We start from the raw sequence: 24,184 nt of genomic DNA on the forward strand, positions 1-24,184 counted from the left end.
ACACGCTTACGCGACGTATCGAATTTGGCAAATTTGCGAGTGAAGTGCCGTCATGTCGGAATACGTGTGTGACAGTGTGCCGAGTGCTAGGTGAAAATTGGATTAAGTTTGTGATAATCGTCGTGGAAGAATCGCCGTTTGTAAAGGTAATAAAATATTCGCATATCTCACAATTACAACATCACGCGTAGCCATCTTGTTTGTTTCATGACCGCGTCCTACCAACGCACATCCCATAAAACTATCATCTAAATCTTGAACGGTTGCCGTTGCATCAGTCGCGAATTTGGTTCAAATTAAACTTGTATCGAAACTCTCAAATTAAGATGTTGCCAATCCTTTCATTTTATTTACAGTACAACCTCTCGATAGTGCCGTTTTCCCTAATCCGTGCTCGGGCGCTTTCCCCACTGCCATATTACGCTCCGGCGATTTCCGCATTCTCATTCGACAATGCCACTGGTGACATACATACATACATAATTACTTCGGTGGTTCAGTAGTACGTACGTAAATGGAACGCAAAGGTACGAAGGTTAAACTTTTTCGCGCGGCACTATTGAGAGAGTCGAGAACGAACGTTTGTATCGGAGTAAGGGAACCGAGATTCTGAGAAATGTATTCCGTTCACAGTCCGTGAGCAGCTTTATTGAGAGGTTGCATTGTACCTTTTTTGCGTTTTTTTTTTTTTTTTGTTAATAAACAGCATGAAGATGGTTTTTCTCGACCCAGCCAGAATTTCGTTTCCAATAATATTGGCTGTCCTTTATTTGACCTTACTCGATAAAAATTGAAACACATATGGAACGTGATCTCGCCTTCTTAAGATTGCTCTTCTGGACGGAGGCTGCTCTTATGGGATTTATCTGTTGAAGTTGAGATCCGTCCTTGTAGCATTTTACACCAATTTTATGGTTTACACTTTTTTGGTTCTTAGCCTTCGATGTGTATCCGAAAGTGCGTCTAATTAATTCCGAATGGCCGAGTAAGAGATGGATCCGAAATTTTCGAGGGTTACTTAAGTAACTTCTGATTCTGTAGACACGCGAGATGTCCGTATAACCGTAAGGCTCAAAAATACTTGGTGGAGGCGCTTGGTTCGTAAATAAATGAGCAAAATTCTGGAACCAAGTTTCGATGAGGGATGAGGGTTTCGCTATGTTAGAAAAAATCATAACTTCGTAAAATGTACTCGGGGGAACGCCCTTGTTTGAGAAAATAATGAGCGAAATGATACGACCAATTTTCAAATGAATTACTTTTTAATATTTGCGGGAAAATTATAACACCATAAAAACGCCGTCTACAAGAATAACATCTCGGTCTTCGGAATCAGTTTCTTCACGACCCTCAGCCGCGCATTCACATTACGAGTCAAAAGTTCACCATCCTTAGCAGCCACGCACGCGTCTCTGCTTCGTGTTTACGAATCGAGCATCGAGTAACCACCACATTTACATGTTCTGTAATCATCGGGTAAAGCCTGGAGTGCCTCCCTTATCACAGTTTCCATAATCAGCCATCGAATACCGCGTTCAAGTGGCGTGTGCTCTGGATCCAGCGCCATCAGGCAAATTTCTCGATGCTCGATGAATCCATCAAAGACGAAATTAACAAACCACGTGTTCCTTAATTCAGGAACATCCGCAGTTCCTGATTAGACTTTGGATCAATTTTTTTTTAAGGAGGGGCGTTAGTGCGCCATGACAGTTATTTGTGAGCTATCCTTGTCTTCCGTGAAGCTGTGTATACTTGCAACCTGTATCAAGCTTGAGCAATACAACCTATTGTGCTTGTATGCAGTTGCAGTAGGTGCTAAATTTGATTGACTGCGTTTTTCGGGATTAAATTGCCTGCTTGCGCTATGAGTATTCCCTTTAAATTCGGCCGATTGTGTAATTTGGTAGCTGGAATTAGCATGCCCTGAATTTAGCTTATTATGCGTGCTCAACACGACTTCGTTTTACTCCCCAAGGGTCGCGTTCTTTCCTTGGTTCAGTTTCCTCACGGTTTTTCTTCAACCCGGCCGTTCCAAGCAACGCAGTGCGCTTGCTCGGCTTTTACGTGAGCCCAATGTGGCGGGCAAATGCTGCCAACTTAACGATAACGACTTCCTGCTCAGCGGTTTTGAGGGACAGGTTAGACTTAATTTCGAGACGCAAGGATCGTAGATATCTCACGATATGTGATTATCGATTCGGTTTCAAAATGTAGTTAAAATAATTGGATCAACAACGATTATTAAAATAACTGGGAATTGTTATTGCGGAGTAAATAAGTTTTGTGGAGAGTGTAATCGAACAAAAATGAAGCAAATGAGTACAAAATGTGAGTGAAACGATGTTTGATGAAACAAATTTTACTACAGATAAATTAGTTACAGTAAAGCGAGTAATTTATTCAGTAACGATCGAGTCAACACGTTAAATCAATTCAGAGTTCAACAACTGAATTTACTAAAATCGAAAACTGAAACTACTACGTTTAACCGTTTGACACACAAAATTATACAGATTCATTGAACTTAACTGTGAAGGTTGGCCTATCCTGACTAAGCAGCGTCTAAAAAATTAGGAGTTTTTGTAAAAGTTGGAAAGGAAACACGAAACAGTCATTGACTGGTAATCGAAAATTGTGAAGACTCGTAAGATATTGTTTTGAAGGGGCAAATTAATGCGTACCACGATTAAAATTTGTTCGTTACATACTCATATAAAAATACCTGTTTGAGAACATTTCGGAGGCATTTCATCACAGTTTAACGAAGTAATCAATCGACTGTTTCAAATGCGAAGGAGTTACATCGCATCTCGTTGATGATGAACGATCGGATATCTCTGAGGAGCTATGAAATATAAACGAAGCAAGGAATAAAAGACTTCTATGAACTAGAGAATGTCTCGGTCAGTCATGTTTTAAATACAAAACAACGCTCACTCAAATAACTAATACGGAAAAGTAACCGAGGTTCATAGGACCGAAAGGTCAAACATTTTGCTAACTGTTAATTGAACTTCGACACGGAGAAATGCTGTTCCTAACTTAGGTTCAGTAACGCTAGCTCATGCGCATGCTTGACTTGGCGAGTTGCTTGCGAGTGTGCGCAAATGAGCTCGAGGCAAAACGAATGTTGAAAGAACGTGGGCAAATGTAAGTCTCTCAAATTGAAGACGAAAGAGCTCGCGACCGTATCTAGGGACTTGTGATAAATATGGTATTTTGGTTTAATAAATTATATGGAAATCTTTCAATAAGTTGTATACTGTTCTCCCATGTATTTTGTTATTTTAATATTCTGAAAACTGTCAAACTGATCAGATCCAAAGTGAAATCGGTTTTAACCTCAGTAGCCGCATGTCGATTAAAATCAAACTCATGAGAATCCATGCTCGAGATATCATCTCTTAATCCTTTTTTGATATTTTTGTTCGAATGACTCGAAAACTACCGAAACGATTAAATCTAAATAGTTTCATCGATTCTGAGTTAGCAAAAATTTTGTTAATAGAGATCAAAATCATCCAAATACGTTCACTCGTTCTCGCGATATTGCCGCACAAGAAATGAATGGTACAGAATGATCACGCCTCGCAAACACAGCTTTCATCCGAAAATTGTCAGAGCTGATTCTCTAGATCTTAACTATCCTTATTCCATTTTATCGGGGAAAAATGAGAATGTGGAAGCTGAAATATACAGCGGTACAATTAAACATGAAATTGATATTCGTATATTCGAAACTCCTAATCGTGATACTGCAATCTGATTTAGTCACGTTCCGAATAGCGCCAACGGAGTCTTACTCGAGGAAAGAGCTGTGTGAGAGTGATAAAGTGATGTGAAGGTGATGAGGTGATTTATTATCGAAATCAAAACTGAAAATCGGTGCTTGACGTCTTATTAGAGAAACCAATGTTTTTGGTTTAACGACTTTAGGGTCTTCTATTCCCAAGCGGCAAGGAATAGAGTGTGATTAGGTTCAACTTCGTTGTTGCATGTAAAAATAACCGGGATAAGGATTCGCGATTGAGGTATTTGAAGTAAATATGGGTTTCGAAGGTGAGATGACACTTGGTAATCTATTGATTGTAAACGTATGTGTCGTCAATATAAATAAAAAATTTAATTACAATTAAAACAGCATTAAACTAAAGAAAAGTATTATTGAAGGTGAACCAGAAGTGAATCGAATGAATAGAACGCAGCGTGAGTGAGTGTGGGAAGTAGAGTGCAGGATCGGAGTTCTGAAAATAAGAGGCGATAATCAGGTGTGCACGGGGTGTGCGAGGGATTGTATAGCCTGGCGAAATAGAAAAGCTTCTAGACAGAAGGGACGAAAGTTGAGGTATGAATAATAGAGGAGAGTGAAATGGTGATGAGCACGTAACGTTTGGTAGCGAAGAATCACAAAGCCCAGGCGCAAACTAAAGGCTGAAACAGAACTGAGTTATGAGTTGCGATTTCAAAACCCGAGGAATTTACGGAATATTAGAACAAAGGATAAAAACAATGAATACAAATAATTCAAAATCCAAGCGCTCAACTCTTTTGCATGAAACAACGGAACTCTGCATGGTAAGTGAAACTTGACACGCAGTCAACGTTTTCAATGTTCGTCAAAAAAGTTCACCCTGACGTCAAAATATTACAAGCTGTATTTACGTATCGTTGATTCCATGCAAGGTTGTCAAATTTTTTCGGTGTCATTGCGCAGGGTGGGAAGAGTGCGTTAATCGTTGGTATAATATTTCATAATCACGGAGAGTGCTGAAGTAAAGTGAATAATTGAAAACGTTTCCAAAAATACAGTACTTGTTTTTAGTGTCGCGGTGAAAGCCCGCCTGACAATCGGATTGTTGATAGGGAACGATCGTTGAGTGCGATTCGAACAAATCGCACATCCTAAAATCCGTTGAAGACCTAATTCTTCGCAACTCCTCTGTTTGCTGCTGCTGAGCAGCGTGCAAAGGAGTCAAATTATCACCCAGCGGCTTGATGAGTCAGCATCGACTTCGTCGGGAGTAATAAGGTTCGTCAATAGGAGTTCATCTGGCAACAGGCTTTCGGTGGCCACTCAAGCTCCTGTGCCAAGAGACGCTCAAAGTGTTTTTTTGTAATACCTGCTCCACGAGTCCCCTTATATGCGCCGAATACTTCTGCCATCTTACCGATTATTTGGCCAGCCATATTTTGCAGAATATAACGGACCTGGTTTTGAAGTGCCTGGAGTTTTGGTACGGGTACTCCTGGTGCTCCTTTTGCACTTTGATTATCGACAAATGATTTTTTCGGTTTTGCGGCCGTTCGAAGCATTAGGCGCTCTCACCTTTTGATTTCGGAACTTTAATTTTTTTGTATCTCCACATTCTGTGCTTTGGCACTGCGCGCTGGTCGAATGGCGTTCCATTCTGCTGGTAGTAAATTTGATTTCCTTACGAATGGAAAAGCACGATGTTAACTTCAACGCTTATAACAGTTTATTTTAAACCGTCTGGATGCTACAAAAAACAAGATCAAACAATACAACTCGCCGCTCACAATCAATCGTTCTCCCGGTTAGAAATACTTTCGGTAATCTGGAGTCAACGGTGTTTGTCGAATAGAATTTTTCAACTATTCGCTCGATCATATACACTGATCGCGATTTGAATGCAATACCGCAAAGTGATCCCTGATACGCAGGAAACTGACTTTCTGCCCACGATGTCGTACCATGTCCCTCTTTTCCTCCACCGTCAACACTATGGTCGGTATTTCTGCACTTTTCACCTGCCTTATTACAATTCCGTGCTAGTAAAGAATAAAAATGCTTTGAGTGGCAAACGCCCTGTAATCCTGATATCATTGAATATTATGTAAAACAGCAATTTATCACTTCACTAAGAACCTCTGTAATTTATTTGCAATTCCGACAGAGGATTTATTTGGAATAAGCCAACTCGATCTGAATTGAACGAAGAGGAGTTTTAGCCTGCAACTATAGCTTTGCCGAGACAATATTGTTTTAGCGTACTTGGCTGTAACAATATTGTTCGACGATGGGTAATTGAAAATTTAACCTTCTACCCAAGCGCGTTTCACCGAACGATAAATAAATGTAAGTCGGTTTTGAGAGAAATCCGTTGTGTTGTGAATCACCAGCTGGCCCCACGTTTCGTAAACCAGATACGGATTCTCCCTGGATGTGAACTAATCGGATCAAAGATATACTAAGGAAGCCCGTTTTTATAATTCAACAACTCTGTTTAGTAAGCCTCCGTTTAGTGATTTTTTGGCAGGATAGTATTCTATATTTTATAGTAACTGATAACTCACTACTGTTTCAGCCTTTAGTTTTCGCTTAAGTTTTGTGATTCTTCAATACCAAAAATACCGGTCTCGTAAAACGTGCCGCAGAATGGGCGTAGGAATTCTGTAATAAGACGTCGAGATCCCGTTTTCACTTTTGATTTGGATAATAAGCCACCCTGCTCCGTCACACTTCACATCACACTCCTCTCTCACACCATTTTGTGTTCGAGTAAGACTCCATTAACACTGTTCGGAAGGTGGCTGAATTAGATTCCACTGTCTTTGGTTTGGAGTTCCGAATATACGAATATCAACTTGATGTCTAATTGCATTAGTATATTTTTTAACCTTCCGCTTCTTATTTTTCGTCAGCAAAACAGAATAAGGGTAATTATTAGAATCGGCCTAAAACTTGTAAGTGAAGTTTTGACTTGATTTCGTCATTTTAAAATTTAGAGAATCAGGTACGACAATTTTTGGATGAATGCTTTGTTTGTGTATGTATGTATTCGTGCGATTCATTCCTTGTGCATAAATATCTTGCAAACGAGTCGGTTGATTTGGATGATTTTGGTCTGTATCGACGAAACTTTTCGTGACTCAGAACTAATAAAATTTCGAATCTTATCAGTCCAGTAATTTTCGAGTTCTTTGAATTGGAAAATCAAACAAAGGAATAAAAATGATGATATCTCAGAAATGGATTAATGGATTTAAATTATTTTGGTCTCTACCGACACGGCCATGTCTTTTGACCGTGGAATGACTAAACTTACGATCCAATTGGACCGATAGTCTGCGAGATATTTAAATGACTAAATAATAAAAAAACTCCAGATTTTTTTAGTACACTATTATGGGTCTAGAAAAAGGTTCACATGCGCGCAGAGTGTGCATTCTGGACTAGAGCCTAAAAAACAAAAATAAAATGAATAACTAAAAAAGTTTTGTGGATAATCTTAATTCAGAAGAAGCTTACATGTCTTTTCATTCAGTTTTTTTGTTCGATAATGATAGTTTTTTTTATATCGCTCTGCCTTAACGGTCTGACCTTCTAATCACACTCCGAATCTCGTTCTCTAAGATTACGATTTAATAGCCCCCTGCTTGGCCATTCTAACCGCCACTTTTAGAGCCAAATGCCAAATTTGCTCGCGGATATTCTCAAGTATATTCACCTATTCAGAGGAAGTGGAAGCTTTGGCAACGATCCTGATTTATAATTTCATAAGCTCGCAACCTGTTTTCACGAAAGTGGTTTACTTTCATCTTTTTTTTTTCCTACTCGTAACATTTAGTAACTTTGTGAGGCATAAACGATTTCAATTAAAGAATGTTTTCACGGTATTGAATAGTGAATGAAAAATACATTACTCGGACGACGTAAATCAATACTTCTGTAAATATACTGACGCAACGAGCACGGTTCCGTTCCGGGAGATGCCTCGGCGATGCCGCGAACTGCCATCACACGGCTCGGCTTTCCTTTCGCGGAAGTGACGTTTGCTATGTGTAAAACGGGACGCTAGGTGCTCTTTGTGTAAATGCATGTAGTGTATGGAGTTAGATGTGCTCGGTAGGGAAATAATTTTCGTACATGCTCGCGCATTCCGCCAGTTGATGTCACGACCAATCACAGTGAGCCCGCAGCGCAGGCGCGTGGTCGCGTACGCGATATAACATAACCTCAATCGTTACGTCACAATCCCATGAACAAACGCGGTGGATCACGCGTCGTTTTCCGAAATTAATAAAATGTTCAACTGTTCGATTCGGGGTTGTAAAAATCGTGTCGGGGCTCGCAAAGGTAAAAGTATTCGGTACTTCCGATTCCCCAAAGACCCTGAAGCTGCTGCGAAGTGGTTAAAAGTTTGCAGGAAACAAACGTTTTTCAAAACGAAACAACTGTTCAAGTTGATATTGATCGATGAACGAACGTGGCGATGAATCTGATTGCTTTTACCAGCTTCATTGCTGAGATAGAGAGAACTTCCGTTATGATACTCGAAAACAGTATTTAAACACAAACAAGTGATATGAATATTGAAATAATTATTTTCAGAATTCCTGTAATGCAGGTTCGGTTATCATGGTGACGCAGGCCAACTTAGTCAATGTCATTTTTTTGAATGTTTTTATCATTGTTCCTAAGATTCTAATTTTATTTACAAAATTAAAATTTATCTGTGTAGCCGAATGAACTGATCTACCGAACACATTTAGCACAACGAGACAATTGATTGAAATCTCGTAAGAATACGGTCTTGGAGTTAGTATAATGTTAACGTAGCTAAGCCTTGGAATAAAACATCACTATTTTCTAACTTTACAATGATTTTGAAGCAGTAGAGTTTGCTAATATGAGTATATTTTGGTGCGTCCAAGTTCACTGAATTTCGTACTACAAACTTAGAGTTGTGAAACAACGATCAACGCTCTCATACATGCATCATATTTTTTTTCTGTTCAGTGCGTCGGTTCACGTGGTTGGATGGAGCAATAAAATTATTCTCAATCACTCTCAATTCTTTTCTCAATTCTGGAAACTAGATGTTATCTCATGCGAAAAATAATCTGTTTCAAACATAAGTCCTGAATCACCGAAAAGGCATAACATTTACAATCATTTCCGTGCAGCAACTTCTTTCGTAATTACAATCGCGTTACAACCCAAATAGCTTCAGTTTCCAATATATTTTAACTTCGCGCTCGAATCGGCACGTGCTGGAAACCTTTTTTCGTACATTCGAGGAATTGGGGCCACCAATGATCGTCCATCGCCTCTGGACTTCAAATATCGTCTACGGTGATGTATATATGTATTGGAGGGAAGCATTCCGCCGATGTCTTCAATGTGAAAAAAAATGTAGAAACGAACCCGATCGAACAATACTTGCTAACGCTCAACGACGTATTGCAAAGAGAATTTCAAACATCCCAACGAAGCAATTTATTCGACGAAGTAAAATTTATTATTGCCGATGAACTTCGCGAAGGAGATGTTCCTCCAGCAGATTTTAGTACCTACATGTGCTCCGAGTGCTGACGAATATCTTTGCCTGCAACAATTGGATGTTGCAGAGAAAGTGAATAATGAAAGCCTAAAAAATGAAAATAGCTCGAGTCATAGACAAAGTATTTTGCGTCATTTATAGAAATATGTTGACCCAAGTCATCAAGGATTTTCAAAAACGTTGCACAACCTGTTCGACGCTCGATGGTAAATTATTAACTTGAAAAACATTACCTAGGAGGTTTTGATTTGTTTAATAAGAACTCGAACATATGAATATCAGGGTGCGAGAAATTAATAGAAAAATGCAAAAGGATAACTATGAGAAAAAGCAGGAGAAATGTTGAAAATTACTAACAGGATGGTGTAATATCCAAGACTCGTACTTTCTCCCTTGCATTGTAGTCACGTAAAATATTACTGTGTTTACCTGTCGGAATGCTACTTGGTGAATGAATAACCTATACCGTCGACTCTTTACCGAACCTTATTTTTCTAAACTTTACTAAACTTTGCTTATTACTGAACTGATATCAAAAAAACTTTACTTTACCAAATTTTGTTATACTCAACCGGAATACTAAATATTATTTTACCAAACCACTTTACTAAAAATCTTATCTACGCTTTAACTAATATTTTTTAAATATTGTATAAATTTACATCTCACTTTCAGGATATAAATATGACGACTGAAATAATAATTAATAAAAAAACAAAGAAAACCACGTATCAGTCAACACCACGAGTGTTCGATGCGTGGACTGAAGATTTAAACACCATTTCATACGTAGCATTCTTATATCCTTCGGAATCTCGACAGTTTTGAACTGACCGCTTGCTGTGACGTCAACCGGCGGAACTTTTCCGCTGCGCTGTAGTTATACCTAACTCCTTACACTATGGGTAAATGTACAATAACTTTAGGTACTCCACTTTCTGGCCCGCAGCTTCGAACTACATTGAAGACGTCCTCAAACATGACCCGAGTCCTCTTTTCCTTGCCCACTCTGTGGGCAGTGGACGAAACGTGAACCTGCATATCTGCCATTTAACCACAAATTGTAGGCAACGGTATCTATATAATTTAACCCTCCACCGGAAACCTGGGTCTTACAGGGCCAGTTGAGGTTCACCACCAGTTACGGTGCTGCCAAAAATCTAAGAAAATTCAAGTGTATTTTCGAAGATCAAGAACCTGAGTCAACTGTTATATAGGTCCGATTTTCGCTTTGGTGGTTTTTTTTTTCACGAGTCGGAGTTACAGCAAAAATATGAAAGAAACGTTGGCGGGCTTTAAAATCCATGAGTTTTTAATATGCAATTTCTAATAACGGAACCAGTGGTTTGATATAATTCAGTCTTTACTTGAAGAAAAATATACTTCGGTGGCGTTAGCTTCAGAATGTTGAATTATTTCAGTATTTACAAATTGACAATTTCACTGATAAGGATATCGGGTCGTTTAAAAAAAAAAAAGACTGCGGAAATAGTATTCTGACTATTAGAAGTGCGGAAAGTGGACGATTTTCGATCGGGCTTTGAGTTAAAAATTTTACTTTTTTGTAGGTCGCAGTATACTGTTAATATACTGTGGCCAAAATTAAAGCTGACCATGCCTGATTGCGAATTTAGAGATATAGATAGTAGATTTACGTTTAGTAGAATGAATAAGGATAATACCAATGTAAACAATGCAAGCGAACTTACCTCTGATCGATGCAGATGACATCGAGCTGTGTGAGTGTATGTTTAGCAGTGTATGTGAAGATTCGAAATTAATTGTGATAATTGTCTGTTGTAAAAGATTATTTATAGAAAGGCTAGAACATCCTACTTATAATTGCAAGTTTGACCCAAAACGCTTCGTTCGTTAGACACAAGAAATTACATGTCACCGCGTTACGTAATTAATTGTAACGAGAAAGTACAACGATTGAGATTAAATACGGTTCTATTCCAAAATATGAAGATTTTCATGTAAAAACGATGACGCAAAGCTGTTTATTTCCGAATTTTCAAATTGTTCTGTTCATTTCGAGTCTCCGATTCTTACTATTCGTTTCGATTCTTTGTTTATTACTAAGCACTTTGACCCTTGACTATTACTCCTCATTTCGAATCTTTGATTATTGTTGCTCAAGTCACTGATTCCGACTCTACTGATTCTTGATTTTATTCATCAATGAGATCACAAAGAATGGAAACTCTCACTTCTTCGCGAGTCACTTGTTTCTAATAATACAAATTTCTAAACATATTTGTTGTGATAAACACCAAGGTTCACGAGTGAAAAAAACGGTTTGTAAACCCCCACATAACGAAAGCGACTGCTTTGATAACAGTAAGCCCTTTTACTAATCGCGCCTTCACACTCAACCCATTCCATAAACTATATATGTAGTCTCAAGACAAGGGCACGCTAGCCCCGCTCGTAGGATTTGGTGTTTCGCACTAAGGCTGCGGATTTGTCGAGAATTCGGCAATAATACGACGGAAGACTTCCTTGTATTTTGAGATCTTGGTAAAATTTTTTTTAAATACGTATAACTGAATGAGACACATGCAAGAAACGATAGTATTCGAAATTTTTAGGGTCGGTGTGAGCATAAATTCATTATTCTGTAGAGGCTATTCTAGCAAAAAAATTAAAAAATTACGAATGAAAAATGTAAATATGACAAAAAAAAAAAATATATATATATATATATACATTATTTTATCAGTTTTCAATATTGGTTCTTCAGTCCTACGAAGTAGGATATAGCGATTTTTTTGGACACAGATTAGTCCTCGGGTTGTTGAAAATGACAAAGGTTCTAACGGTGATACGAAAATTGAAGGCAGCTTTGCTCGATGAAGAATGAACGAGGCGAAATGAAACGGTCAGACAATCGATAAGAAAAAAATGTCTAGACTTTCATTCGACGCTTTGCGACGAGCTACAATGAAACAATTTTACTTATATGGAAAATATTTATACATGCAAGTTTTAAGCTATCCAGGCAAGGAAATGAGAAATGATGAAACGATTTCATACAATCAAAAATATGACATCGTTCAAATTTGTTTAAACGGCATTCTTGGGTTGAATTTTAGAAATTTTTCTTTATTAAATTTTTTTGATAAAGTGGTAATTTTAGCGAAATCCGGTCATTGTCAGAACTTGATCATCGTCGATTTTGACTCAACTTTTCGCTAAAGCTTCCGTCACCTGCAGGTTTTGTTCTCGAGGTATGAATTTGTGACGGAAATCGCCTGAAAATGAGTAATTCTTCTTTTTCTCAAAAAAAACCATGGTGTAGTAATAAACAAAGAAAAAAAAATCCGTGTAATGTTTGGAAAGATCTGTTACCAAAGGAGTTAATCCTCCAGCTAGAATTCAGCTTTTATTCACAGCGAAATTGAAAATTATTGCGAAGAAATACGTTGCTTTGAGTAGCCGGAAGGTCTTCGAAATTTCAAATATTAATGCTATTTTACGATACATTGTCAAATATACAAAAAAATACGGTAAATTTTTAAAATTTTTCGGGAAAAAAAACCATAACAATTTCTCAATCCCTTCACTTTTGCGTATCGCATGCGGTTGGAACAAAGTTGGGAGGATTTGCAAGTCATTGGAAAGAAATTTTAAGTGGTCCATAAAATATTTATTGTCATATTGAACGACTTGTTTATTCTTCTTTACGTGTCGAAATTCCATCCTCTGGCACAAGGCACGTATTGTACACAAGTGAAAACTTAACTCGGATACTCAAACTTTTACATTTAATTACCGTAGAAGATAGTTGTTTAAACTTGTGAAATGATAGCGTTCTTGGTACAGTGTCGAAGATAACCTTGTCTTAATTGCATCGTGGGCAATATACGACTCGTTTTTGGATCAGAAAATTCTTCGTTACCGTTGAAACGGAAACCTTTTTTTGCTTTAAGAAGTTCTTTGTGAACCTGCAGAAAGAAGAGTGACGTTGGCCAAAATGTAATAAAAGAACCCCGCTACACTGTACAAGCATTAGAGACGTTGCCTCGATTTTTCAACCTACGAAGGACACGCAATACGCGTAATATAATACATGTATGCATATCAGCCCAGTCACTATGCCCAAATAATCGACCGGAAATAACATTAATTACGCCGTCGCTTTTTCTTTGTAAATACTAAATGGCGACCAAGTCCGGCTGTTGCTTATTGTCCGCCATTTTCAATTTTAACGAAAAATCTCGAAGACCGAACTTGTAGGAAATTTAATTTTCTACAACTTTGGTCTGTACATTCTTTTTCGAAGATTGACAGTTTTCGAATTAAACTTGAAAAAGGTGGCGAAGTAAAACTGTTGCGTTATGAAGTTTATTTTTAACTTTAGGGCATAAATAAACATAAAAAAAAAAACTTGCAAGGAACTAAATTTTCTACAATTTTCATTTTTGCCTTTTTTTTCCTACAGTCAATATTTAAGGTCGTACTCCAACGGCAGAGAAAAGGAGAACCATCAAAATATTTCTTCGCGAACCATTAGAGAACTGAATGCTTCTGTGGAATGAAATTCAAATTGTTTTCATTGTTAAAGTCCTTTTCCATATCACCACAGGGGTAGAGTTTCAGGCGCGTTGTTTTTTTTTTTTTTTTGTATTCACGTGGTATCCCCAGTAAGCCTAATCCACGTATCATTACTTGCCAGTTTATTTCGTTTTCTGACGTTCTCTTCCTTATAAGATTTTGAAATGGGAACTCCGTTTTTATCTTGCCAGTGTGAAGGATCCGAGCGATGTATTTTCATTTATTTTCATTCTTTTTCTTATAATGAAAGAAAAAAACGGCGTTCCCATTTCAAAATCTTATGTGGAAGGGAACGTCGGAAATCGAAATAAACTTGCTAGTAATGATACGTGGATTAAGCTTACTGGGGATATCGCGGCAAAGAAAAAGAAAATAAATAAAAACGCACCTGAAACTCTACCCCTGTGGTGATGTGGAAAAGAGTTTTTTCAATGGAAATAATTTGAATTTCATTTCGCAGCGGTTTTCAGTTGTCGAATGGTTCGCAAGAAAATACTTTGACGTTTCTCTTTTCCTTTGCCATTGGCGTACAACCTTAAATATTGAATTAAAAATAAAAATAAAAATTAAAAATTAAAAATAAAAAATAAAAATTGAATTTCCTACAAGTTGAGTCTTTGAAATTTTTCGTTAAAATTGTAAATGGCTGAGTTAATCAAGAAAAAGAATCATTCTTCGTATGATTCAAAATGGTGGACACGAGCAGCAACAGGATTTGGTCACCATTTTGAATTTACATCGCCAGCCGTGAAACTATTATAACAAGAAAAGGAGACTGTAGAATTACTGCAAGGATAAAAGTACAGAGTCACTGGGATATATGCACTATACAGAGCCGTATACAAACATAACGTTATCCGATTTGTTCCTTTTTTATTTGTTCACCCTCGAACAAGTGAATATAAACAATAATAATAATAGACACAGATATCGTACATTCAACTACATAAATACACAAATACTATAAATGGTAGATTTATTACTTAAATATGGATGGAATAACGGTGCGGTTTTGCGACAAAACGATTGCATATCTCACTACATAATATCGTGATTTGGCTAGAAAAAAACAAGAACAACGTCTGTCGGCACTCTCGTTCGCATAAGAATATGTTCGTCTTGTTACGTACTTGCAATAGTAACTGCTAGTAATGTTAATACGTAACGATAACTCTTTGAATTGTAATTGAACCGTGATGACGATAATTATTACGCATTCGTAAACAAAATTAAAATATCCGTCTTCCGCGGTTATTCCATGGAATCAACAAATCGGAAATTTCAACGTGAAAAAAAAAAAATTGACGAAAATCTACAACTGTTTTATAGGCTATTTGAAATCTATTTGCCGTTATTCAACAACCTTTTCAACTTACTCTCGTGTGCGCAGGGCATCTAAAAGTAAAGAATTCGAAGTAATACTCGCACGTTATTTTTTTATTGAATTTTCACAACCTCCTATATCGTCTGTGTGCCTGACAATGTGCCGCGAAAGAGCAAAAGATTGAGATAATTTTTAAACCAATCCAAGTTAAAATAACACACTTTTTTATACAATGATTGAAATAGAATTAAATTCGAGAAATTGAATATGTTTTTTCTTGCGAATGAAAGCTTGATTTCTAATTCTAATAGACTTCTTCAGCGGTGGATCTGTTCAACTAGTACTTGGGAATTTTGCATGTACTGATACGGGAAACCATGGTTTTTTTAGAAAAAAACAAAAAAAAAATTTAATTACCGATTTCGAGACGTTATTCGTCCAAAGACAATGTCTCAAGAACGGAGTCCCCGTACATTCTGATACTTCGGCGTTCAGTTTCTATAGATACGGTAAGCTCGAGCAAAAAGTTTCGTCAAAATCGATGGTAGTCTGCAAGTTCCACGAGTGGCCGGATTTCGTTGGAGTTACCCATAAGCAACGGTATCTTATTCACGTTATTCCTCAATATTTGCCTTTGAAGAGCTAATTGAAATGCATAATAAAGCAATTCGAATACGGCGAATAAACAAATAATTTGGCAACCCGATTGCAAGCCTGCAAAATTTTATCTCCGTTTTATAAACTCACGATAAATAATATTTTTAAATATATAAGGTAGAAAACCTTTCCAAATCTTTCGAATTACTCATTTTAAAACCGCCAACGAAAGTCAAATTCGTTGTGTTCTATATGTAACAGATTACGCGAACTTGTTATGGCACTGTACGGTTCAATAAACGATTTGAAACTATTTAAAAAGGAACAATGATAAAGTCAGAAAGAAAAAATGAGTAAAAAGGAAACAAAAGTGATTTGTAAAACTTTGTTAATAATCCATAAACTTTTATTTACATTTTATCATTACCTTTTATAAATCTTAAAAATGTCGTCTAGTGCGGAATGTTCCAAAGTGAGGCTACAAGGGTTAACTTGAACAAGTATAGCCTCGCGAAAATGGTTTCAGTACGACACAAAAGGTTCCTATAATTGGTTTCCAAGCTTATTAAAACGGAAACTTTCCACGCATCATTCGGTTCCGCAAATTTTGCAAGGCTTGAGCTAACGGGCTACTTGAAGCACTTTATTGACTGCAGAATACCTACAATGTGAATTTGTAATGCCTTGGTTAGTTGGTAACGTGTGAACTACCGACCGAGCTGTTGTCCTCCGCTAATTAGCAGAGTAAAGGACGTAGCTACGAGTAATTGATGAGACAATGAGGAGAGAAAATTACATTGTGACAATCCCGATGTCAATAGCCAAAGTTTACGGGTATAAGTCTAATAAAGCGTAAATCGAAGACGAATCGATTTTTAATGTACAATCGATTGTGATATACCTGAGAGAATGCCGCCGAAATGTTATCGCGCTCTTTATATCAATTAAAATCAACCATCGATTCCGAAAGTTAACCCAATTGCCGATTATTGCTAGCTTGAATTGGGTGGAGTAATAAATTGAAAAATGAAGTATCGTTATCGTGTTCCAACGGTACTGAAAATTTCTCGGACAACAATCGCAATGCCGGCTTTCAACATTTCAACTCTGACGAAAAAACGAATCGGTTTTGGACCACGCTCGAGAAATCGAATAACAAGACTTACCGCAAATCGTCGGGCGAATCGTGACATAACAGGGATAACCAAGTTTCAACGATATATCGATGCACGAACCGATTCATTTTCTTTATCTCTCACAAGAATCTAACAATGAATCAACTTACCCCCAGCGGTGAAAACAACGACGAGGAACAGGAGTCGTCGAAAATTCCTACCGCTATTACTTTCCACCACACTTAACGGTAACATCGCGAATGACTTGTGCGAAAACATCAATACATATGTATTCAAATGTATGATATTAGGTAAAACACATTATCACAGAAAAAAAATTCAATCAATCGAAGCCGCGGCCCGGACAAAATCCTCGCTGGACAATAAACGTGATTAATCTACACCGGAAAACTTTCAAATAACGGGGGTTTTTTCACCCTTTATGGGGTACAAAAGAAATCCAGCGTACGCAGACACAGCCTCGCCTCTATTTCTCTGACTTGCAACTGACGAGGATGCTGCATGAGGAGCTTGCGCCGGACGCGCGCCCGCGCAGATAAACCCTCAGAGCTATATACCTAGGGACTTCCTCTCTCTCTCTCTCTCTCTCTCTCTCTCTCGCTCTCTCTCTCTCTCTCTCTCTTCGCGAAAATCCTTTTCCATCCCTCGTCCCTGCCACCCCGACTCATCCCCCTCAATTCCCGCGACCCCGTTACACTTTTCTCTCCCCACTTTGCCCTCACATCTTTTCAGCGGCTGTATCTCAAACACTAAAGAGTTTCTTAGGAAATTGAATTGAATTTCCTGAACTGATTGTTCCGTTAAACGGCAATTTATATGTTAACAGGACGAATTGAGTAGAAGTCATGCATATCTTTACAGAGATTTGTTTTCACCTAAATTTATTCTGAAAGATCAGGGCTTAGGGTATGTAGATATATGAATAAGAAATTAGGTTAGCAAGTGCGATTAATTTGAGCGAAGAATCAACGGTTGACGCGGAATCAAATTGAAATATCCAGAAGTTATCCAAAGTTATCTAACCGTACTGAGGGTAAGAAATGATTGAACGGTTTCGTCGTACATTTTCCATTTTCATCACATTTGACGAAAAAAACAAAAAAAAAAAACAAATAAAAAAATTCGAAATTTGAATTCTCGATACAGAGTGTTTTTTGGTACACGCGGTGTCATTTTCAATCTTCACCCCCGTTGTCCATGCATCATAGAAGTGAACGGTGTGTTTTCATTTTATACAGAGGGCTCTCGCTGTTGAGAAATATGTATATTTCTCACCGCCCGTGTGAGGAACATTTGATGAAAGTGGCCACCTACACTCACAATCAGGCAGGAAGCAATCCTCCCGCGGTAGCCCACGACACAAAGTCATTGCGACTGACTAAAGTGGCCACTATCATCAAATATTCCCTTGATGTGCTATGAATTACGTTGTTTTCTCGACCTTAAGAATTGGCTCGTTATGAATTTTCGATATCGTATTTAATATTTGAATTGCGACTAACCACTTTAAGAATATACGTAAAATCATTATACGTGTTAACAATCATTCCATCAAATGACAACGAGACTGGTTAAGAAATTTGAATATTCACGCTAATGCGAATAAACTTCAATTTGATTCCGTTGTACGTAATATTTTACAGTCACTTTTAAAAAATGCTTCATCGCTATGTTTATTACTGATTTCGTAAAATTTGTTACTTCAACTCACGAAAATAAATGACTCACTCACATATGATGTATCGAAATCACGGTTGTGTCGTGAGATCGCAGATTTCTCCGTGATTTTTGGGGTTATCATTGATTGTCACTACCCCACGTAGCATATTCATGTGGCAATGACGTGACAAATATTCAGATATCGATGCTTTCAGGATCACACCTACATCACGTGTGCTTCACACGAACCATCTACATTGTTAAAAATTTCCGACATAAATTTTCCAACATTGTGCGTGATGCGATTGTCATATACCTTTTGGATATTCGAATTTAACTATTGAAATTATTGAACATTAATATCGCAGTATTGTGAATTTAGAAAGGTTATAAAAAAGGTTATAAAACCTTAGGTTCACACATATTACATACGTGTCCTGTGTGTGAACAGTGTCCGACCGTATCTTGTAATTTCATAGTTCGTTCCGCATTTAGTCAATAATTCGTCGTATAGTTTCTATGTCAATCTTGATGTTGAATACAGTGTGTAAGACTTGTCCATTTTAATTTAACATTGTTTGAGTTTTCTTTGTTGATATAAGAGGTGAACGACAACTAGGCACGCGTCGCGCCAAACGTTCGCGTGTATTATTCTCACCGAAAACGGCTATCTTAAATTTGGCTAGACTCGTTATCAGTCTTATTTGACGACAAAACGTGCAATCGTGAATTCAAGCAATGCCAGTAAAAAGTACCATCCATACGGTCAGTGTCATATTTTTTTTCGGCATATTTTTCAAGATGTATCACACAAGAAAAATTCATCAATTCAATTCGATTTGCGATATTTGACAAAAATTTATTGCATTTATCTAAAAATTTATCATTTCACTATTGTAAAAAATAGTTACAACTTCATCGTATTATACATTAAATTACGAATTCAGAATAACAACAAAAGCTATAACAATGGAGATAATAAACATACAGCTAACATCTAATCAGCATTTGTAATAACTAATATAACCACAAAAAACAGGTTTTTGTTTTCATGCATCCTAGTCTACGAAGACTTATGCACAATTTCCACAAAAAGTCCTTCAAAATTGAACTCGAGTTTTAATTAAGCAGAATAAGCGTCGCGCTGAACAAGCGATATCCAGCATATTCGTTCTTTTCCGTTCGCTATTTTCGTAGGTAGAACAAAACGTCATATGCGATAAGTTATGCAATCACTCGTTCCGTGCCACGCTCGTTCCGCTCCGCACAAATCTACCCTAACATTTAGAATAGACTTTCCAAACGAACACGTGTCCAGTATCTCCTACGTTCCGTAAACGAGAACAGTATGCATTTGTTTTGTAAATAAATATTCCTATGACGCATTTTAATTGCCAGTGGAATAAGCACCCTCTACTTGCAATAAATGCAACATTTCTGTACTGCGAACGACAAATCAACGCCATATGAGAAATAATATAACCATGTCCTTATGACTTATTAACACTCCTAGAACACAAAAATCACAATATGTGACTCGTCACAATCATCACTCAAATTAAATTATTCAGAATTTGATGTTAGAATCTAATCATCTTCCAGGTTAGATATTGTACAACTTTGTTCGTTAATGTAAGAACTCTGTCTTGTACAAGCAATTGGTGAGTAGACTCATATCCATTCACGCATATTTTTAGTTCTACGTACATGCATACATTATACGTATCGGCAACATTCTTGAAAGTTCCCATACAGATCTAGTTACAGAAATCCTTTTCGTATAGTAATTTTTTGATGCATTACATTATCCTCCCGCGGAATAATTTTTTCTGGATAGGTGAAAGTTTTTTTCAAGGTATAAAATACTCGTTGTGGTGTATCGCATTTTCGTACTCAGCTTACTCGAATAAAGATTATTCAACCCAGTCGATCTTATTGCTTTATGTGCAAGTTCTCGGTTGGCAACGAGCACTCGAAACATGTGACACGAATGCATTCGTAATACTTAAGCAAGTGTAAAAATTAATTGAGCAATTCAACGGTTATTACTTTCACACACGTTGTTAAGTTTGCATCTATACATGCTACGAAAAATAAAAATAAAAACGAAACGACCAGAAAAAGTAATACACACATTCGTCTCTTGAAGCCTAGCTTCAATTCACCGATATGTTGATATTCACAACAATTTGATTAATCCGTTTAGCTTACATGACAAGAGCTAAAAGCTTCGTTATAACTTTGTAGAATCGATTCTGCTCAGACTTCCTGGATTAAAACCTGCGTTTGTCACACCTAATTTCTTTCTGTAGGCCTTCTTCTTTTCCGGAGTCCTGCAAAATCCATATTAAATTATACCACGGTTTATTTCGTACTTTGTTATACCGTTTTTTTCATTTAAAATCAGTGAAGCAACTAATGTTTTTCTCTAGCTTTGCTTACCTGCTGATGCACGGAATCCACCAGAAGCTTTGCTCTTTGCCAAAATCATTACCCTCTTGAAGACTTTCTGGCAAATCTTGATCCAAAGTTTCTGGTAAAAATAGAGTCAGAAACGCTGTGGACATTGACAAAAGACCCAGCACCACAAGCGGCAGCTGCGGAGCGACATCAGCCTGTAAAATGAGAAAAACTTACATTATTATACGGTGACGAATATTCAGATTTCGATTATAATTCAGTCTAATATTCTAAAAATGTTTTGAAGATCTTCCGAATGCAATTTTTCAAATATAAAAATGTTTAAGTACTTTCTTCAACATTTCTCAATCTTGTTTCTGATTTGGAATTTGATTTCAATTGAGAAACAAAAGAACATTTACTAAAGTGCGTGTCCAATTATGGTGAAAGACGATTTCAAATTTTCCACACAAAGTTTGTGGCTTGATGACAAACATAATAAGAATTTCTGCTTCAACTGCAGTGCCAAATTTTTCATCTGCAAAGATTTCCGGAGATAATGCGGAAACTAAATAAATATGAATCGTCTTCTTTTAAAATCATGAAAGCACTCGACCAGAGCTGTGGTCTACGTTTCACAAAACATGAACCGTATGATTCAAGATTTGAGAAAATACAATTAGACCTAGAATCGTGATTTTCTGGAATTTTTTAAATGTTTTATTCAGTTCTAATTTAGAAAAAACTGCATCTGTAAATATATAAAATGTAATTCCCGGCTTATATAATACGGATTCTTTTTACTTTCAAATTCTCCCAAATAGTTAACCAATTTAGATAAACTTACCAGGTATACAATGTAGGGCCCGATTATATGTGCGAAGTAACCGATGATGTGGATAAGTGAGACACCCTGAGCTCGTACAACTGTAGGTAACATTTCAGCGGCATACTGGAAGCCAATATTTGCGGCAATATTTACACCCAAACGGGCAAAAATAGCCATAATTACGGTTGGCCCTCCTGAAAATATTATACAATATTTATTAATCACACTTCAAAATTTACGTAATGAGAATGTCAGAAATAACGTTAGTTGAACGTTGATCGGTAAAATGTCAGTGAAAGTCTATGAGTTTTTATTTCTTCTCAACGTAAATACTTCGATAAAGAATTATGATTGTAATTTTGTTTCTTTGTCTTCTTCGGTTGATAATGCATAAGCAAAACTTTGTCTCTACAAACCGGCAGGAGTAGCGACGGCTATGAAGGAGAATATACCACACATTGCCAAAGACAAGAAACTCATCCATCTTCGACCCCAACGATCCAAGAGAATTGCAAGAATTATAGCAGCCGGAAGTTCGGTGAGAGCAGCAAGTGAAAACGACATGAACACATTGGGGTCCAGAAGTTTCATGTTCCAAACGTGACCGTCGAAGACAATGATCATTGCAAGCCTGTAATCACAAGGATGTATGAAATTAACCTGAATCACGTTAGTGGAACGTGAAGAATCTTCATCCACCGTGCCACTACTGAACAGTACATTTGAAATATGATGGCAAAGTTGGCTGAAACATTACAGTACCAACGATTCCATTCATATTGAAGCATGCTTTCGACAAGCTGTATAATTTACGTTCAAAACGACATGGTTGGAAAAATGTGTAAAGGCAGTCAATCACCAACACGACACACTTTTCATTTTTAACCATAATTTCACAATTCATGAAAACTTCAGTATGCAGACAAAGCGAGATATATAACGATACATTGAATCTTGACTGAATTCACGGAATCATTCCACAATGTACAATTGCAAAAAGCGATGATCTTTTATTTTCCAATTATGCGCAACTTGTTCATCTTACCACCAGATAATCAGCATCACTGTTATCCGTGCAAGTCGTGGTTTTTTGAAGAGATCCAGCACTGTGTAATTGTTGTGTGACTTGTCATTTTTGATGATGTTGTTGCAGCTTTCCCGAAACTCTTCATAAATTTCTGGCTGTACAGTTTTGCCGTTCACACGCTCAAACCTCTTGAGCATATCAATAGCTTTGTCTACCTTACCACTTGAGATGTACCATCTGCAACAAAGAATGATTTAGGAATAATTCTATTCTTCGTCAGAAAAAAGACTTTCAAGCTGACTACTGACGTAGGTTAAATGAATAATTGGACATGAAGAACGTATAATTCACATGACAAATGATTTCGCATGCAGCCGAATGCGAATGACCCAACTTAACGAGCAAAAATAAGTCGTTATAAGCTTACCTCGCACTCTCTGGAACGATCCATGGCCCCACGAAGGCAATGGCTAATGGAGCCGCGGTTACAACACTAAGAATCCTCCAGTCAGCAATCCAGTATGCTATCCATGGCAGAATACTAGATGCAACCGCGAAGTATATTCCAAAGGACAGATTGGCTATTAAGGTCCGGTATTTTGGGCCCACATATTCTATGACTGTAAAATGGAAATTGAAGATCAGCGTTAATATTTGCGTGAAATATTTTACAGCTAATCACTGCATTCGCGTCTACAGATATTCATATTGTTTAATCATTGAGACTGTATGGTTGTGTTTAACCGAAGACGTTTCATCCACCTTGTACATAATATGCTTTCCCCCTACTAAAAATATATTTTAGGAGGCCGGTATCGGGTTGGGAACATGGAGTTTCCAATTGACAAATTGGAACCCAGAGAACTTGAACCGCCGTTCAAATTTTATCATTGATCGTTAATACAGTGGCGGCTAAATTTGACTTTTGACTAAAAGTATAAAAATAAATTTCAGAACTCTTACCGATTATGAAGAGGATGTTGAAGCAGTTATCGAAGGCCGTTCCAACAACCAATCTGCACAAGCAAAAGGACCAAAAACTATTTGCGAAAACTGTTGCAATTGATGCAAAGAAGCCCACTGCGTTGCACGCTACTAAGGCGGGGATCCGTCCGTAATGATCAGCAACGTATCCAAACACAAGGCCCCCTATCATACTACCAGCAAAAAATGCAGACTGAGCTGCAGAAGATAGGTAAGTCTTATCGCAAACCCATTCCAACTGTAATCGTAAACATAAGATTCGATTAACACAAGTGGCATAAATACAATGGTTTGAGTACGATGGAAGAGCAAGCAATCCTTGAAACTACCCAACTGAAAATGGTAATTCACTTACATTGGGTT

At 37.4% G+C, this 24,184-nt stretch overlaps 2 protein-coding genes and 1 long non-coding RNA gene across 6 annotated transcripts in view; 1 reads left to right on the forward strand and 2 right to left on the reverse strand.

Moving 5' to 3' along the window:
• The window catches only part of LOC107218372 (basal cell adhesion molecule), a 32,436-nt gene extending 14,458 nt beyond the window's left edge, over positions 1-17,978 (reverse strand). Inside the window, exon 1 of one of the 2 annotated variants that reach the window (XM_015656220.2) lies at positions 17,072-17,978. In XM_015656220.2, coding sequence (XP_015511706.1) covers positions 17,072-17,180 — 109 coding nt within the window. In that variant the 5' untranslated portion in view covers positions 17,181-17,978. Of the gene's footprint in view, positions 1-16,952; positions 17,029-17,071 lie in introns of those variants that run through there. The other variant, XM_046737423.1, reaches the window with a different exon arrangement.
• LOC124294012 lies at positions 15-23,992 on the forward strand. Its single transcript, XR_006903904.1, has 2 exons — positions 15-146; positions 23,792-23,992. It is a non-coding gene; the product is annotated as an uncharacterized LOC124294012 (long non-coding RNA).
• The window catches only part of LOC107218374 (carcinine transporter), a 37,066-nt gene continuing 32,296 nt past the window's right edge, over positions 19,415-24,184 (reverse strand). For all 3 annotated transcript variants that reach the window (XM_015656223.2, XM_015656222.2, XM_046737413.1), the window contains 7 exons: positions 23,801-24,059; positions 23,265-23,457; positions 22,856-23,074; positions 22,227-22,441; positions 21,829-22,004; positions 21,024-21,196; positions 19,415-20,914 (listed from right to left, as the gene is read on the reverse strand). In XM_015656223.2, the coding sequence (XP_015511709.1) occupies positions 20,815-20,914; positions 21,024-21,196; positions 21,829-22,004; positions 22,227-22,441; positions 22,856-23,074; positions 23,265-23,457; positions 23,801-24,059 (1,335 nt within the window). In that variant the 3' untranslated portion in view covers positions 19,415-20,814. The remainder of the gene's footprint in view (positions 20,915-21,023; positions 21,197-21,828; positions 22,005-22,226; positions 22,442-22,855; positions 23,075-23,264; positions 23,458-23,800; positions 24,060-24,184) is intronic.

This window comes from Neodiprion lecontei, chromosome 4 (assembly GCF_021901455.1).
Source record: "Neodiprion lecontei isolate iyNeoLeco1 chromosome 4, iyNeoLeco1.1, whole genome shotgun sequence".
NCBI lineage: Eukaryota > Metazoa > Arthropoda > Insecta > Hymenoptera > Diprionidae > Neodiprion > Neodiprion lecontei.